Genomic DNA, 19,705 nt, shown 5'->3' with positions numbered 1-19,705 from the left:
AATGTCTTTGGTGGGCTTTTACTAGAGTTCCCATGGCTGCATTAATAAACTCTGAGCTTGAGAATATTTCAGTAAAACATTCAAAATTTAAAAGCAAATAGAAAACATATTGTACAAAATAAGAAAATATTCAAGAACTGTTGGCAATGACAAAAGGTATAAATATATATAATTAGAGTACCAGAAGGAAAAAAGTTATATTTGAAACAAAAATGAGTAAGAATATCCCCAAAATTAATAGCAGATAACAAACCACATGTCCAAGAAGCTCAGAGAATATCAAGATAAATTAAAATATTAAAAACAGTACATTGGACATATCATAATTAAACTATACAAAAAGAAAAAATCCTGAAGCAGGCAGAAAAAAGAAACATATTACCACTAAAGGAGCAAAGACAAGAATTGTATGTGTGCTCACAACAGTTATATAAGTGAGAAGATTGTGGAGTGAATTATTTGAAGTGTTTGGAGAAAAAGAGAAACTACCAAACTTGAATTCCATACTTTTTATAATGCTTCATCAAAACTGAAGGATAAATATTACTCAAACAAATATTGAGGAGGAATTGTTTTGCCAGTTGGTCTGACATTCAGAAATATTAAAAGAGTTCTTTAGAGTGAAGGAAAATGATATAGGTCAGAAACTCAGATCTAGAAAAAGAAAGCAAGAACAGCACAGAAGGACTAAATAAAGGTAAAACAAACATAAGTGAACTATTATAAATAATCCTGAAAACAAAGAGCACCATGCCCATATGGGTTCATTGGTGTATGCTGCCAAACATTTAAGAAATTTTACCCACTCTCTACAATTTCTTCTGGAAGACAGAAGCAGAGGGAATACTTTCTAACTTATTCTCTGAGGCCAGAGTTATCCTAATACCAAAATGAAAGACATCACAGGGAAAGAAAGTTACAAAAACATCTCTTATGAACATAGATGTATAAATACTCAATAAAAGTATTATCAAGTCAACTCCAACAATTTACAAAAATATATATTATGGCAAAGTGTAATTTTTCCCAGGTATATAATGCTGGCTAAACTTTTGAAAATCAATAAATAAAATTCATTGTATCAACAGACAAGAAACAGAAGGGAAAGTCACATGATCATATCAGTGGATGCCATGAAAAGATAAGTTGAGAAAATAGTTAAATACATATTTCTAAAGTGATATGAGCCAATCTAAAATCACTATGTAGTGTATGATTCCAAAAACATGACATTCTAGAAGAATGTAAACTATGGAGAAACTAAGATTAGTGATTGCAGGGTTTAAAGAAGAGGGAGAGACAAATAAGAAGAACAGAGGAATTTTAGGAGAGTAAAACTAATTTGTATAGTACTGTGACAGTGGATACATATCTTTACCCATTTACCTAAACCCATAAAATTTACAACACCAAGAGTGAACCTTAATGTAAACTATGTACTTTGGGTGATAATGATATGTCTATATATGTTCAAAATTGTAAAAGTTATACCACCCTGGAGGGGATGCTCATAGTGGGAGGGACCATTTGTAGGAGGTACAAGTTATATGGAACTCTTTGTAATTTCAAGTCAGTTTGTTCTGAACCCAAAACTGCTATAAAAATAAAGTCTATTAAAAATATATATGCACCTAACAATAGGACCTCAAAATATATTAAGCAAAAACTGACAGAAAAGAGAAATAAACAATTCAGCAATAATATTTGGAGATTTCAATAATCCACTTTCATTAATGGATAGGATAACTAGACAGAAGACCAACAAATAGAAGATTTTACAACCGTATAAACTAATAGACCTAACAGACATTTGTATATCTCTATAGACATATGACATATGTCACTCTCAATAGCAGAACACTTAAAAATGTGAAAGATCCATATAGCCAATGATTCTGTAACATCTTCCTTTGTTTATGGATTGTAACCACATTACTGGGGGAAAGGATTTAATAATGTGGGTAACTGTTGAACCACTGTGTTGTATACTTGAAACCAATGCAACATTGTATATCAGAAATACTTCTATAAAACATATGAAAGATTTCAAATCAATAACCTACCTTTCCACCTTAATGAACTAAAACAAAGGAAAACTAAACACAAAGAGAATAATATGAAGGCAATGATAAAGATTTGCATTTGCATAGCTATAAATAGAATCAAGTAGAGAAAAACAATAAAGAAAAATCTGAAATGTTAGTAGTTGGTTGTTTGATAATGTTAAACAAATTGTCAAGGTTTTAGGTTTACCGAGTTAAGAAAAAGACTCACTGAGTAATCTAATTACTAAAATCAGGAATGAACGAGGAACATTACTAAATACCTTGTAAAATTTTAAATAATTATAAGGGAACACTATTAAAAAATCATATGACAAAGAACTAGATATTGTAGATAAAATGAACACATTTTTAGAATGCCACAAACTAACAAAATTCACTAAAGATAAAACACAAAATAGTTTTTTTATGTTTTTATTTATTTTATTTTATTTATTTTGGTATCATTAATCTACAATTACAGAAAGAACATTATGTTTACTAGGTTTCCCCCTTCACCAAGTCCCCCCTACATACCCCTTCACAGTCACTGTCCATCTGCGTAGTAAGATGCGGTAAAATCACTACTTGTCTTCTCTGTGTTGCGCAGCCCTCCCTCTGCCCCCCACGCACTATACATGCTAATCATAATGCCCTCTTTCTTTTTCCCCGCCCTTATCCCTCCTTTCCCACCCATCGTACCCAGTCAGTCCCTTTCCCTTTGGTAACTATTAGTCCATTCTTGGGTTCTGCAATTCTGCTGCTGTTTTGTTCCTTCAGTTTTCCTTTGTTCTTATACTAAACATATGAGTGAAATAATTTGGTACTTGTCCTTCTCTGCTTGGCTTATTTCACTGAGTATAATACCCTCTAGCTCCATCCATGTTGTTGCGAATGATAGGATCTGTTTTTTTCTTATGGCTGCATAATATTTCATTGAAAACACAAAATTTTTATAGAGCTGTAACAAGTTAAGATATGGGTTAGTAATCACAAAACTTAACACTAAAAAAAAAAAATGAAGACCAGGTAGCTTTACTGTGTATTCTACCAAATATTTAAAGAAATCATGAATCACTCACAAAATTTCCAATAAATGGAAGAAGAGGGAATGCTTTCTATTTCATTCTAGGAGCCCTGCATTACCTTGATATCAAAACCAAAGTATAACAAGATAAAACTACAGTACAATAGTACTTATTAACATAAATGCAGATATGCACAATAAAATGTCAGCAAAGGGAATTCAGCAGTATATATATGTAAAGATTGTGGGCCATAAGAAGGTAGGATTTCTCCTTGGAATGTAAGTGTTTTTTGACATGTAAAAATCAATGTATGACATCATATTAATATGGTAATTAAGAACATATAATCTCAATAGATGAAGCAAAAACCACTCAACCAACAAGGAATAGAAATGATCATTATTAACCCGATAAAGGGCATCTGTGCAAAACTCACACTAACTTCATACTTAATTATAAATCACTGAAAGCTTTTCTTCTAATATCAAGTGTGAGTTAAGAATTTCCATTCTTATTACTTCTATTCAAAAGTATACTAGAAGTCCTAGCCAGGTTATTATTGAAAGAAATAAATACTTCATGTTTGAAAATGAAGAAATAAAACTATCTGTATCTGAAGATGATGTAATATTATACATAAATAATCCACAAAAACTAGTAGAGCTAATAAGAAAATTCAGCAAAGTTTCAGGGTATGAAATTAACTCTCAAAATCAATTATATTTTCATACACTAATTATGAAAAATTTGAAATTAAAACTAGTAAACAATTTCATATGTATTAGCACCTCTATAAGATACTTCATGAAAGTCTTAGTTTAACCAAAAGGAAAAAATATATATAACAGGGATGGAGCCAAGATGACAGCATGAGTAGAGCAGGGGAAATCTCCTCCCAAAACCACATTTATTTTTGAAAATACAACAAATACAACTATTCCTAAAAGAGAGACCAGAAGACACAGGACAACAGCCAGACTACATACACACCTGTGAGAACCCAGTGCCTCACAAAGGGGGTAAGATACAAGCTGCAGCCCAGCAGGACCAGAGCGCCCCTCACCCCAGCTCCCAGTGGGAGAAGAGGAGTCAGAGAGGGGAGGGAGAGGGAGCCCAGGACTGCTAAACCTCCAGCCCTAGCCATCCGTACCAGAGCACAGACACACAGTGTGTGGTGTGCTGGATACTAGGGAAACAGGACAGTAAGACCTGTGGGCAGGTCCCTGCAGCCAGTGCCCCAGGAACAAAGAAAAGCAAGTGCTTTTTGAAAGTCTTAAAGGGACAGGGACCCCACAGCTGGACAGAAGCATCCCAGGACATTTAGCCCAGCAGCTGGGAATCCCAGGGAACACTGGGCGCCCTAACCCCCTGGGCGGCAGTGCAGCTTGGAGGCCCCACACGGTGATAAACAGCCTCCAGCCTGTTTCCCCTCCAATGCTGTTCTGCCATATTGGAGCAGCAGACTGAGTTCGGCCTTGCCCATAGCAAATGCAGAGCTTAACTCCATAGCAACTGTGGAGCTTAACTTCACAGCATCTGGGAAAGAATCAGAGGCCCTATCTGCATGAAGCTGCCCAGCACAAGCCACTAGAAGTCACTGTTCTCCCAGAAGAGGAAGGCTACAAACCAGCAAGACAGGACATTCTCCCAGCTGACACACACAACATCTTCCAGTAACTACCTCAATCCCCATGAAAAGGCAGAAAAATTTGATAAAGACCAGATCAACTCAGAGAGTCTCCCATGAAAAGGAAACTGGGGAGTTGGATCGAACCAATCTCCCTGAAAAAGAATTCAAAATAAAGGTCATAACCATGCTGATGGAGCTGCAGAGAAATATGCAAGAGCTAAAGGATAATGTCTGGAGGGAGATTACAGAAATGAAAATATCTCTGGAAAGATTTATAAGCAGAATGAATAAGATGCAATAGGCCATTGATGGAAAAGTAACCAGAGAACAGGAATGCATAGAACCTGATGCACAGAGAGATAATAGGATCTCAAAGAATGAAACAATATTAAGGGAACTGTGTGACCAATTCAAAAGGAACAACATCCGCATTATAGGGGTACCAGAAGAAGAAGAGAGAGAAAAAGGGATAGAAAGTGTCTTTGAAGAAATAATTGCTGAAAATTTCCCCAAAAGGGGGGAGAAAGTAATCTATCAGACCACAGAAGTACACAGAACTCCCAACAGAAGGGATCCAAGGAGGACAACACCAAGACACATAATAATTAAAATGGCAAAGATAAAGGGCAAGGACAGAGATTTAAAGGCAGCTAGAGAGAGGAAAAATGTCACCTACAAAGGAAAAACCATCAGGCTATCATCAGACTTCTCAACAGAAACCTTACAGGCCAGAAGAGAATGACATAATATATTTAATGCAATGAAACAGAAGGGTCTTGAACCAAGAATACAGTATCCAGCACGATTATCACTTAACTATGAAGGAGGGGTTAAACAATTCCCAGAAAAGCAAAAGTTGAGGGAATTTGCCACACACAGACCACCTCTACAGGGTATTTTAGAGGAACTGCTCTAGATGGGAGCATGCCTAAGACTAAATAGATATCAGCAAAGAAAATAAAATCAGAGCAAAGAAAGCAGACCAACTAAATACTAACTAAAGGCAAAAAATAAAATCAACGACCCACAAAAGGAGTTAAAGAAAACGCAAAAGATCATAGAATAAAACACCCTACATATAAAGAATGGAGGAGGAGGAATAAGAAGGGAGAGAAATAAAGAATCATCAGACAGTGTTTATAACAGCTCAATAAGTGAGTTAAGTTAGACAGTAAGATACTAAAGAAGCTAATCTTGAACCTTTGGTAACCACAAATCTAAAGCCTGCAATGGCAATAAGTACATATCTTTCAGTAATCACCTAAAGGTAAATGGACTGAATGCACCAATCACAAGACACAGAATAATAGAATGGATAAAAAAGCAAGACCCCTCTATATGTTGCTTACAAGAAACTCACCTCAAACCCAAAGACATGCACAGAGTAAAAGTCATGGGATGGAAAAAGATTATTGCATGCAAACAGCAGGGAGAAAAAAGCAGGTGTTGCAGTACTAGTGTCAGACAAAATAGACTTCAAAACAAAGAAAGTAACAAGAGATAAAGAAGGACATTACATAATGATAAACGGCTCAGTCCAACAAGAGGATATAACCATTATAAACATATATGCACCCAACACTGGAGCACCAGCATATGTGAAACAAATATTAACAGAACTAAAGGAGGAAATAGAATGCAATGCATTTATCTTAGGAGACCTCAACACACCACTCACTCCAAAGGATAGATCCACCAGACAGAAAATAAGTAAGGACTCGGAGACACTTTAACACACACTAGAACAAATGGACCTAATGGATATCTATAGAACTCTATATCCAAAAGCAACAGGATACACATTCTTCTCAAGTGCACATGGAACATTCTCCAGGATACACCACATACTAGGCCTCAAAAAGAGCCTCAGTAAATTCCAAAAGATTGAAATCGTACCAACCAACTTTTCCAACCACAAAGGAATAAAACTAGAAATAAATAGTACAAAGAAAACAAAAATGCTCACAAACACATGGAGGCTTACCAACATGCTCCTAACTAATCAATGGATCAATGAACAAATAAAAACAGAGATCAAGGAATACATGGAAACAAAAAACAACAACACAAAGCCCCAACTTCTGTGAGATGCAGCCAAACAGTCTTAAGAGAAAAGCATATAGTAATACAGGCATACTTAAAGAAGGAAGAACAATCCCAAAGGAATAGTTTAACACCACAATTATTGAAATTGGAAAAAGAACAAATGAGGCCTAAGGTCAGCAGAAGGAGGGACATACTAAAGATCAGAGAAGAAATAAACAATATTGAGAAGACTAAAACAACAGAAAAATTTAATGAAACCCAGAGCTGGTTCTTTGAGAATATAAACAAAACAGATTAGCCTCTAGCCAAACTTATTAAGAGGAAAAGATTCAACACACATCAACAGAATCAGAAATGAGAAAGGAAAAATCACAACAGACTCCACAGAAATACAAAGAATTACTTGAGACTCCAATGAAAACCTAAATGCTAACAAGCTGGAAAACCTAGAAGAAATGGAAAACTTCCTAGAAAAATAAAACCTTCCAAGACTGACCAAGGAAGAAACACAAAATTTAAACAAACCAATTATGAGCAAAGAAACTGAAGCAGTAATCAAAAAACTACACGACAACAAAACTCCCAGCCCAAATGGATTTACCGTGGAATTTCATCAGACATACAGAGAAGACATAATACCCATTCTTCTTAAAGTTTTCCAAAAAATAGAAGAGGAGGAAATACTCCCAAACTCATTGTATGAAGCCAACATCACCCTAAAACCAAAACCAGGCAAAGACCCCTCCAAAAAAGAAAACTTCAGACCAATATCCCTGATGAATGTAGATGCAAAAATACTCAACAAAACATTAATAAACCAAATTCAAAAATACATCAAAAGGATCATACACCATGATCAACTGGGATTCATCCCAGGGATGCAAGGATGGTACAACATTCGAAAATCCATCAACATCATCCACCACATCAAAAAGAAGGACAAAAACCACATGATCATCTCCATAGATGCCCAAAAATGCATGGGACAAAATTCAACATCCATTAATGATAAAAACTGTCAATAAAATGGCCATAGAGGTCAAGTACCTCAACATAATAAAGGCCATATATGATAAACCCACAGCTAACATCATACTGAACAGCGAGAGGCTGAAAACTTTTCCTCTGAGATCAGGAACAAGACAGGGATGCCCACTCTCCCCACTATTATTCAACATTGTACTGGAGGTCCTAGTCACAGTAATTAGACTAAACAAAGAAACACAAGGAATCCAGATTGGTAAAGAAGAAGTCAAACTGTCACTATTTGCAGATGAAATGATATTGTACATAAAAAACTCTAAAGACTCCACTGAAAAACTACTAGAACTGATATCGGAATTCAGCAAAGTTGCAGGATACAAAATTAACACACAGAAATCTGTGGCTTTCTATACACTAACAATGAACTAATAGAAAGAGAAATCAGGAAAACAATTCCATTTACAATAGCATCAAAAAGAATACAATACCTACGATTAAACCTAACCAAGAAAGTGAAAGACCTATACCCCTAAAACTATAAGACATTCTTAAGAGAAATTAAAGAGGACACGAACAAATGGAAACTCATCCCATGCACCCGGCTAGGAAGAATAAATATAATCAAAATGGCCATCCTGCCCAAAGCAATATACAGATTCGATGCAATCCCTATCAAATTACCAACAACATTCTTCAATGAACTGGAACAAACAGTTCAAAAATTCATATGAAACCACCAAAGACCCTGAATAGCCAAAGCAATCTTGAGAAGGAAGCAAAAAGTGGGGGAGGATCTCGCTCCCCAAGTTCAAGCTCTACTACAAAGCCACAGTAATCAAGACAATTTGGTACTGGCACAAGAACAGAGCCACAGACCAGTGGAACCAAATAGAGACTCCAAACATTAACCCAAACATATATGGCCAATTAATATATGATAAAGGAGCCATGTACATACAATGGGGAAATGACAGTGTCTTCAGCAGATGATGCTGACAAAACTGGACAGGTACATGTAAGAGAATGAAACTGGATCACTGTCTAAGCCCATACACAAAAGTAAACTTGAAATGGATCAAAGACCTGAATGTAAGTCATGAAACCATAAAACTCTTAGAAAAAAACATAGGTAAAAATCTCTTAGACATAAACTTGAGTGACTTCTTCATGAACAAAACTCCCCGGGCAAGGAAAATGAAAGCAAAAATGAACAAGTGGGACTACATCAAGCTGAAAAGCGTCTGTACAGCAAAGAACACCATCAATAGAACAAAAAGTATCCTACAGTATGGGAGAATATATTCATAAATGACAGATCCGATAAAGGCTTGACATCCAAAATATATAAAGAGCTCACACACCTCAACATAGAAAAAGCAAATAATCCAATTAAAAAATGGGCACAGCATCTGAACAGACACTTCTCCAAAGAAGAAATTCAGATGGCCAACAGACACATGTAAAGATGCTCCACATCGCTAGTTATCAGAGAAATGCAAATTAAAACCACAATGAGATATCACTTCACACCAGTAAGGATGGCTACCATCCAAAAGTCAAACAACAATAAATGTTGGTGAGGTTGTGGAGAAAGGAGAACCCTCCTACACTGCTGGGGGTATGTAAATTAGTTCAACCCTTGTGGAAAGCAGTATGGCGTTTCCTCATAATGGTCAAAATAGACATACCATTTGACCCAGGAATTCCAATTCTAGAAATTTACCCTAAGAATGCAGCAGCCCAGTTTTAAAAAGACAGATGCACCCTTATGTTTATCATAGCACTATTTACAATAGCCAAGAAATGGAGGCAACCTAAGTGTTCATCAATAGATGAATGGATAAAGAAAACGTGGTACATATACACAATGGAATATTATTCAGCCATGAGAAGAAAATAAATCCTACCATTTGCAACAACATGGATGGAGCTAAAGGGTATTATGTTCAGTGAAATAAGCCAGGCAGAGAAAGACAAATACCAAATGATTTCACTCATATGTGGAGTATAAGAACAAAGAAAAACTGAAGGAACAAAACAGCAACAGAATCACAGAACCCAAGAATGGACTAACAGTTACCAAAGGGAAAGGAACTGGGGAGAATGTAATGGAAGGGAGGGATAAGGGCGAGGAAGAAGAAAGGGGGTATTATGATTAGCATGTGTAATGTGGGGGGGGATGTGGAGGGCTGTGCAACACAGAGAAACCAAGTAGTGATTCTACAACATCTTACTATGCTGATTGACAGTGATTGCAATGGTGTTTGTGGGGGGAACTTGGTAAAGGGGGACCCTAGTAAACATAATGTTCCTCAAAAAAATTTTTTTTAATAAATGAATGCTGATAGTAAAATAGATATACATATATATATAGCAGATTCACAAAAGCTGAAGGGGAATCAAAGAATACCATCATGGAAAAACAATCACAAGGAAGATAACAAAAGGGAAATAAAAACAAGTACAAGGGGAATACAAAATAGCCAGAAAACAATTACTAAGATGAAATGAGTAATTCCTTACCAATAATTACTCTAAGTAATTATTGTAGTTACTAAGTAATCTTGTATTGAATTCTCAAATCAAAAGACACACTGTGACTGGATGGACATAAAAGCAAGACTCAACTAAATGCTGCGTGTAAGAGACTCTTTGCTTTCATAGACACACATAAGTTTAAAGAAAAGGAATGGAAAAGATATCCCAATCAAATGTAAGCCAAAAGAAGGTGGGCCTAGATAGAGTTTTAGCAGATAAAATACATTTGAAGTCAAAAATGGTAAAAGAGACAAAGCATGTCATTATATAATGATAAAGGACTCAACTCATCAAGAAGATATAATAATAATAAATAGAGCCCCTAAATAGATTAAGTAAATACTAAAAGATATGAAGGGAGAAATATACAATAGTATGATAATAGTAGGAGTTCTCAACGTGCCACTATCAACAAGAGAAAGATCATTTAGAGAGAAAATCCAAAAGGAAACATTGGACTTTAAGCATACCTTAGAAACATTGGACTTTAAATATACCTTAGAGGAAATGGGCATAACAGACAGAAATAAGATATTCCAACCAATGACAGAATACATAGTTTTTCCCAGCACACAGAGAATATTCCCCGGATAAATCATTTGACCGGAGACAAAATAAGTCTTAGTAAATGTAATAAGACTGAAACATACCACAAATATATTCTGCCATAGAGGCATGAAAGTGGAAATTAACAAGAGAAAAATTGGAAAACTTAAAATATTTGGATATTAATCTGTAAACTACTGAGCCATCAATAGGTCAAAGAAAAAATCAAAAGGGAAATCAAAATATATTCCTATTTTCCCCCACAAAAATTGAAATGGAAACAGAACATATCAAACAAATAGATGCTAAAAAAGTAGGTCTAAGAATTTTTAGCAATAAATGCCTATATTAAAAAAAAGAAAGTGTTCAAATAAACAACCTAACTTTATACTTCAAGGTAGTAGAAAAAGAATAGCAAACTAAGCCCAAAATTTAGCAGAAGGAAAGAAATAAGGAAGATCACAGTATCTTCCTTATAGAGAACAGGAAGTCAATAGAAAAGATGAATAAACTGGGAGATGTTTTTTGAAAAGAAACAAAACTGACAAATCATTATATGGACTTGATAAGAAAGTAAAAGCAAAAACTCAAATAAATAAAATCAGACATGAAAGAGGAGACATTATAACTGATTCTACAAAAATAAGTAAGATCATAAGAGATGATTATGAACAATTATACACCAACAAATTGGGTAACAGAAAATAAATAAATTTCTAGCGGCATGCAATTCATCAACTCTTTTCAGGAAAACAAAAAAAGAAACAGACCAATAATGAGTAAGGAGACTGAATCAATAATCAAAAAACATCCCAACACAAATGCCAATGAACATATAGTTTCAGTGGTGCAAGTCTACCAAACACTTAAAGAAGAATTAATGCCAATCCTCAAACACTTCCAAAAAATTGAAGAGAAGGGAACACTCACAAAATTATTTTATAAAGCCAGCATTATCCTGATACCAAAGAAAGATAATGTCACCAGAAGAAAATAAAACTGCAGACCACTCTCGCTGATGAATACCACTGTAAAAATTCTGAACAAAATATTAACACAAATTCAACAGCAAATTAAAAGTATCATACACCAAAATCAATGGGATTTGTATGTGAGATACAAGAGTGGTTCAATAAGAAGAAATCACCACTTTAATAAAGTGAAAAATGAGTCATATGACCTTTTCAGTTGATGCAGTAAAATAATTTGTCAAAATTAAATACCCTTTCATTATAAAAACACACAACAAACTGGGTACAGAAGGAATATAGCTCAACACAATAAAGGTCAAAAGTAGAGCCCACGGTTAACATCATACTCACTAGTGAAAGGTCAAAAACTTTTTCTCAAGGATCAGGAATAAGACAAGCGTGTTCACATTCAACACTCTTATTGGACATAGTAATGGAAATCCTAACTAGGGCTCTCAAGTAAAATAATGAAATGAAAGGCATCTAATACAGAAGAAGTAAAGTTGGTTTTATTTGCAGATGATAAGATCTTAAACAGAAAATCCTAAAGCCTCAATAAAAAAAACTGTTAGAATTAATCAAGGAATTCAGTAAATTTGCATAATACAAAGTCAACATATGGAAATTATTTGTGTTTCAATATACCAAAAAATATGAAAAAGAAATAAACAATTACATTACATCAAATAAAAATATCATAAAAAATAAAATACTTAGGAATAAAATTGACCAAGGAGGTGAAAGATCTGTACATTGAAAAACCACAAGAATATGATGAAAGAAATTGAAGAAGACACAAGCAAATGGAAAAGTATTCCATGTTTATGGATGGGAATAATTAGTATTGTAAAAATACACATACTACCCAAAGCCACCTATAGATTCACTGTAATTTATACACAATGTAATCCCTATCCAAATTACAATTGCATTTTCACATAAATGGAAAAATATCCTAAAATTTCTATGAAACCCCAAAAGACCCCCAAAACAAAAGCACTTCTGAGGAAGAACAAAGTCGGAGGAATCACACTTTATGATTTCAAATTACACTACAAAGCTATCAAAACACTATGTAAGTGGCAGAAAAATAAATATTGAACTAATGGAACAGAATCAAGAGCCCAGGAATAACCCCCTACCTATATTATCAACTAGTATTTGACAAGGGAAACAAGAATACTTAATGGTGAAATGATAGTCTCTTCCACAAATAGTGATAGGATAACCACATGTAAAAGAATGAAATAGGACCCCTATCTTACACCACTCACAAAAAAATAACTTCAGATGGATTAAAGACTTAAACATAGAATCTAATGACATAAAACGTCCAGTAGAAAACATAAAAGAAGCTCCTTGACATTAGTCTTAGCAATAGATTTTTGGTTATGACCTTAAAAAGACAAGTAAAAAAAAGCCAAAATCAATAACTACTACTACATTAAACTAAAAAAACTTCTATAAGGTAAAAGAAGCAATCAAACAAATAAAATGCAACTTACAGATAGGGAGAAAATATGTGCAAACTATATATCTGATCGGGTATTACTATCCAAGACATATAAAGAACTCATGCAACTCAATTACAAAAACAGAAATGATCTCATTTAAAAATGGGCAGATGATCAGAACAGACATTTTTCTAGATATACAGAAGGCCAACAGGTACATGATAAGGAGCTCAACATCACTAATGATCAGGGAAATGCATATCAAAACCATATACCTCACACATGTAAGAATGCTATTTTCAAAAAGATACAAGATAACAAGCGATGGAGAGGATGTAGAGAAAATGGAACACTTGTACATTTTTGGTAAAATTGGTTCAGCCACTATAGAAAATGGAATGGAGGTTCATCAAAAAATTTTAAAAAACAGAACTAAGGTATGATCCAGTAATTCCACTCCTGGGTAAATATTCAAAGGAAATGAAAACAGGATATTTAACATACATATGCACCCATGTCAATTACAGTGTTATTTACAATAGTCAAGATATGTAAACAACCCAATAGTCCATCACACATGAATGGAAAAGAATATTTGATCTATCTATCCATATGAATATATATGCAATGGGATATTACTTAGCCATGAGAAATAAGAAAATTTTGCTGCCTGCAACATGTATGAACTTGAGGGCATTTTGCCTCATGAAATAAATCAGACATGTCCACTTAAATTCTAGCTTCCTTGCTATTTGTACCATATCTTCCTCCACTGAAGTCTTGAACCCCTCAAAGTAATCATTGTGGGTTGGAATCAACTTAATCTAAATTCCTGTTAATGTCAATATTTTGAATTGTCAGGAATTACAAATAATCCTAATGGCATCTGGAATTGTGATTACTTTCCAGAAGATTTTCAATTTATTTTACCCAGACCCATCAGAGGATTCACTATTTATGGCAGCTAGAGACATGAAATATACTTCTTAAACAATAAGACTTGAAATTTAAGATTACTCCTTGATCCAAGAGCTGCAGAATGGACATTCTACTAGCTGGCAACATCAATCTTATTGTACATGTCCATTAGAGATTTTGAAGGACCAGGTGCTTAGTCAATGAGCAGTCATATTTTAGAAGCAATCTTTTTTTTTGAGCAGCCGGTATCAGCAGTGGGCTTAAACTATTCAATAAATCATGTTGTGAACAATGTGCTGTCATCTAGACTTTGGTGTTCCATTGATAGAGCACAGGCAGAGTAGATTTTGTGTAATTCTTAAGGGTCCTAGGAATGTCAATATGTTAAATGAGAATTATCTTCAACTTAATGTCACAAGCTGCATTAGCTCCTAACAGGAGAGTCAGCCTGTCCTTTGAAGTTTTGAAGTTAGGCATTGACTTCTCTTCCCTGGGTATGAAAATCTTTGATGGCATCTTTCAATGGAATGGTTTTTCATCTCCACAGAAAATCTTTTTAGTGTAGCAATCTTTAATAATGATCTTAGCTAGATCTTTTGGATAGCTTGCTGCAGTTTCTACAACACTTGTTGCATCACCTTGTAATATTATGAGACAGCTTCTTTCCTTAAACCTCATGATCTAACCTCTGCTAGCCTTAAACTTTTCTTCTGCAGCTTCCTCACCCTTTTCAGCCTTCAAAGAATTTAAGAGAGTTAGGGTCCTACTCTGGATTAGGCTTTGGCTTAAAAGAATATTGTGTCTGGTTTGGTCTGGTCTGTATCTAGACCACTAAAACTTTACATGAGCAATAAGACTGTTTCATTTTCTTCTTCATGTGTTCACCGGAGTAATATATTTAATCTCTTTCAAGAAATTTTCCTTTGCACTCATAACTTGGATAACTATTTGTCACAAGAGGCCAAACTTTTAACCTATCTTGGCTTTCAAGATGCCTTACTCACTAAGCTTAATCATTTCTAACCTTTGATTTAAAGGGAGAGAGATATGTGAGTCTTTAACTTGAGCATATAGATGCCAGTGTAGGGTTGTTAATTGGCCTAATTTCAATATTGTTGTGTCTCAGAGAATAGGGAGTCACAAGAAGAGCAAGAGGTACAGGGGAATGGCTGTCAGAACACACACATTTATTGATTAAATTTGCCAACTTATATTGGTATGACTCATGGTGTCCCAAGACAATTGCAATAGTAACATCAAAGATCGTTGATCATAGACCATCATATTAAATATAATATTAATGAAAAATTGAAATATTGGGATAATTTTAAAAATATGACAAATAAAAATGTGAGCAAATGTTCAAAAAATGGTAATTGCTCAATACAGTTTTGCTACCAATCTTCAATTTGTAAAAAAAAATGCAGTATCTGATAAGCACAATAAAGTGAAGCACAGCAAAAAAATATATGAATGTATATTAAAAACATTGAATTGTGAACTTTATGTGAAATTTTATGAATTTTTATGTAAATGTATGTGAGTTGTTATCACTACTAATATTTTTTAGATAGGTGAAGGGGGGAAAGCACAAAAATCTTAATCATAATATAAATTAATCATGGGGATGAAAGAACAGTGTAGAGAAAATAGTCAGTAGTACAGTAACATCTTTCTACATTGACAGATACTAACTACATTAGTTGGGGTGAGGATTTAATAACATATACAACTGTTGAATCACTATGTTGTATATTTGAAACCAATATAATATTGTATATCAACTATAATAAAAAATAAATTAAGGAGACTCACAGAAAAAAAGATTGTTATGAGGTTTTATTTTGATTTTAAACAATATTTATCATTCAGTAATATAATAATGTTGAGGTTTATCTAATAAGGGCTGTCATTTATGTAAAAGAGATGAATAAATATAATGTTTATATTTCCATTTTCAGTAGATAATTCTTGTTCTATAGGCTTATCAGTAGTACTTCATAACCTTCACCATAGTATCCATGCCATATGGGGATAATTTATACTAACTGAGAATAGGCTTTCTTAGTTGAATTATCCTTTATGAAGAATTGCTTGATCTTTCCATTACAATCCCATAAACTAACAGTTAAAAATATTAAAAATATCAAAATATAAAGGTTCCAAGCATTCCATATGTTCTTTAGAGCAGAAAACAGTATCTTGGAGTTAGAAATTTAAAAAAATATATGTAAATTTAAAAAGTACTTATAAGCACCTAGTTTTGTCAACTTATAGCTACAACATTAAAGTTTCATTAAAGAGAATATAAAGCAAAGCTATTTGTATTCTGAGTAGTATCTGTGGCCTCCTGAAATAATTCACTTTATTTACTTTAGTCTTTGGATTGTTTCTGGTTCAAAACTGGGAGAAGTACTGTCTGCAATGTTTTACATTAAATATAGTCAGTTTCAATGTATTTTTTGAAACATCAAACAGTTCATATGGTCATTTCCAAAACATCTAGTATACATCTGTTTGCAAAGAGGTACTTTCAAATTAAAGTAAATCAAAAGGCAGAGAACATATAGATTCACTATTTAGTTGGACAGTGTTTGTGGCATTAATATACTGCTAGAAGAATAAAATATTTTGAGTAAATTGATAATTTATTCAATGGGAATAGACTAGGCTTTGTTAGTCCAAGTTTTGAAGCAGTTTGTCCAATGTTTCTGAACATGATTTTTTTCTTTGTAAACTTAGTTTAACATTTTTATTTATTTTAAAAAAAAATCTTTCAAATTTTGTCTGTAATTGTAAAAGTAACACATGCTCAATTAAGTATATGTAGAAAATAGGAAAAAGTAGAAAGAAGAAAAATGTACAGATATAATATTATCAACCCAAAGTAATGATTGTTAAGATTATAGCCGTCTGTAAAAACACACACATCATAGTAGATACGTTAAATAAATATTAGCACAGCTTGTGCATAAGGATTCTTGGATTTGAATTCTAGTTCTACTTACCTCCCCAATAGTCAAAATAAGGATTCTTATTTATTTTCTTATTGCTTTTAAATATTTTCACTATTCTTATTTAATTAAATCTTACATTGACTTACAATTCAAAATTTTAGCCACAAATAGCTGAAAAGTGAAATATTCTATCCGTTTTTGTCTGTTCAGCACCAAGTAAACTGATTTTTAAAATTCTTTTGACAGATTTAAACTAAGTTTATTGAATCAGTCAAGTAGTTTTGCATCTCAGGCTATTTTATTCAAGGATTTTAGAATATTGAATTGTTGAAAACCAATGTCATGCAATCCTCATTAAGTTATTTGCACTTACTATGTGGGAAGCAGTGTAATATACATTTTTAAATCTAGTAGATACTGTTATGAGATGATATGCCAGCTGTTTGATATTGGACAAGTTTCTTTTTTTTAATTCAAAAAATTTTATCATAGTTTACTTTGTTTGCTCTTATTAAGCTGATTTAAAAAATTCCAGAAGAGAACAATTCAGCAGCACCATTAATTTACAAATCTATCCTTTGTCACAGAGCAAGAGTATATTTCAGATTAACTCTAGAAAATAACTTTAAGTGTTCGCAGGAGTACTCACATCCATTTGTCATGAGTTCCAGTGCATCATACTCTCCTTCTCAATTGTCTAACTCCTAATTAGTTACTACTTATAGTCTGAAGATAAAGAATTACCCAAGTGAGATATGCTTTTGGAACATTGTTGAAAATATATTAAACATAGAGATACCCCAAAACCTTGTTCTAAATTTTAAAAACATACTAATGTATAGAGAAAATATCCGTAGATATTTTCTATTATGTAATAATGAGTTTTTATTTCTCTCTTTTTGATAATGTCTTTAATTTCTTCTGAGACTTCTCCTTTGTTGTCATTTGGTTCTATTTCATTTAACTTTTTTTGATACTCCAGTGACAAACAATTCTCTTTTGTGCCCAAGCAGAGGACCTTTTCATACTGGGGTGAAGAGGGTGCACTGTCATAATTTTTCATCTGATAATCAACAGGTTCTTTTACTTCTTGAGTGTAAACATTAACTTATTGGGACATATGTTCCATTTTAACCCCTTATTGCTTACCCAGAAAGCTTAAATTTCCTTTGTTCATTTTCCATACTACTCCCACACGTTATTGCCAGGACTTTGAAAAATGATGCCTATACCTCAATGCCCAGTTTCACTTATTTTACCTTGGGAATTGTCAAAGTCAAGCTTAAAATCTTGCAGGCAAGAGATGCAACTGAACACAGCCAAGGGGTTGTGGAGGTGAATCAGCTCCCTCAGCAGGATGCTACCATAAACAAAATACAAAAAACTCTCCTCCTCCTGACTCTGAAGGTCCTGGCAGGCCAAGTTCACCAAGTCCTGCCAGATGCCGGCACATCCCAAAGATAGGAAAAGGGGTGTGAGCAGAGGAAGACCAGCGACCTCAGTCCAGTAACTGCTGCCTCACCACTTTCAAGTTAGGGCTTGGCAAATTTCTTGACCACTCTTCACTTTATCTGTAAAATGTAAATAATTGTAATTCCTTCTTTCATGTTTTTTTTAAGAATTAAATTGGATAATACATGTAAAACACATACACAATTCCTGGAACATAGTAAGTGTTCTATAAAGGCTTTCTAATATTATGACTATAGGTCTAACACTGTGAAGGATACAGAAATATATGACCTGATTCCTACATTAAAACCTTTTAAAAATATATTTTTATTAAAGTATAGTTTATGTACATATACAGGTTTCAAGTGTACAACATAGTGATTTCACAGTTTTCTACATTAAATGCTTACTCCAGTAAGAATAGTTACTATCTGTCGAGAAAGATATTACACTATTATTGACTATATTCTTTACTGTTATATTTTCATCCATGTGACTGGACGTTTTTTCCAAAGAAGACATGCAGATGCCCAACAGGCACATGAAAAGATGATCAACATCACTAATCATCAGGGAAATGCAAATCAAAACCACAGTGAAGTATCACCTCAGACCAGTCAGAATGGCTAACAGCAAAACAATAAAAAATAACAAGTGTTAGTGAGGATGCAGAGAAAAGGGAACACTCATGCACTGCTGGTGGGAATGTAAATTGGTACAACCACTGTGGAAAGCAGTATGGAGGTTACTCAAAAAACTAAAAATAGAAATACCATATGACCTGGAAATTGCACTTCTGAGAATATAACTGAAGAAAACCAAAATCCCTCACTTGAAAAGGTATATACACTCACTCCTATGTTCATTGCTGCATAATTTGCAATAGCCAAGATATGAAAGCAGCCTAAGTGTTCATCAATAGGTGAATGGATAAAGAAGATGTGGCACATATATGTATAATGAAATGTTATTCAGCCATTAAAAATAAGGAAATCTTTATTTTTGCAATGAAAACATATTTTTTGGTTGAAGAAGTAATACTTGCACATCAAGATGCCAAAATATTTTGACAGTAAATAATACAAAACAATAATACAAGAGATGTCAGAAAGTAGTATGTAAGTGCCAAATTAGGAGAT

General features: G+C 33.8%; 1 protein-coding gene across 1 annotated transcript in view; it reads right to left on the bottom strand.

Annotated features, from left to right (window-relative positions):
* Positions 1–17,934: 17,934 nt before the first annotated feature.
* Positions 17,935–19,705, bottom strand: part of LOC108407652 (gamma-glutamylcyclotransferase-like) — a 66,966-nt gene continuing 65,195 nt past the window's right edge. The window contains exons 2-3 of the mRNA XM_037021168.1: positions 18,407–18,548; positions 17,935–18,134 (exon numbers count right to left, since the gene is read on the bottom strand). Of these exons, the coding sequence (XP_036877063.1) occupies positions 17,935–18,134; positions 18,407–18,548 (342 nt within the window). The remainder of the gene's footprint in view (positions 18,135–18,406; positions 18,549–19,705) is intronic.

Source organism: Manis javanica, chromosome X, assembly GCF_040802235.1.
Source record: "Manis javanica isolate MJ-LG chromosome X, MJ_LKY, whole genome shotgun sequence".
Taxonomy (NCBI): Eukaryota; Metazoa; Chordata; class Mammalia; order Pholidota; family Manidae; genus Manis; species Manis javanica.
This window is presented reverse-complemented; position numbering and strand designations above follow the sequence as displayed.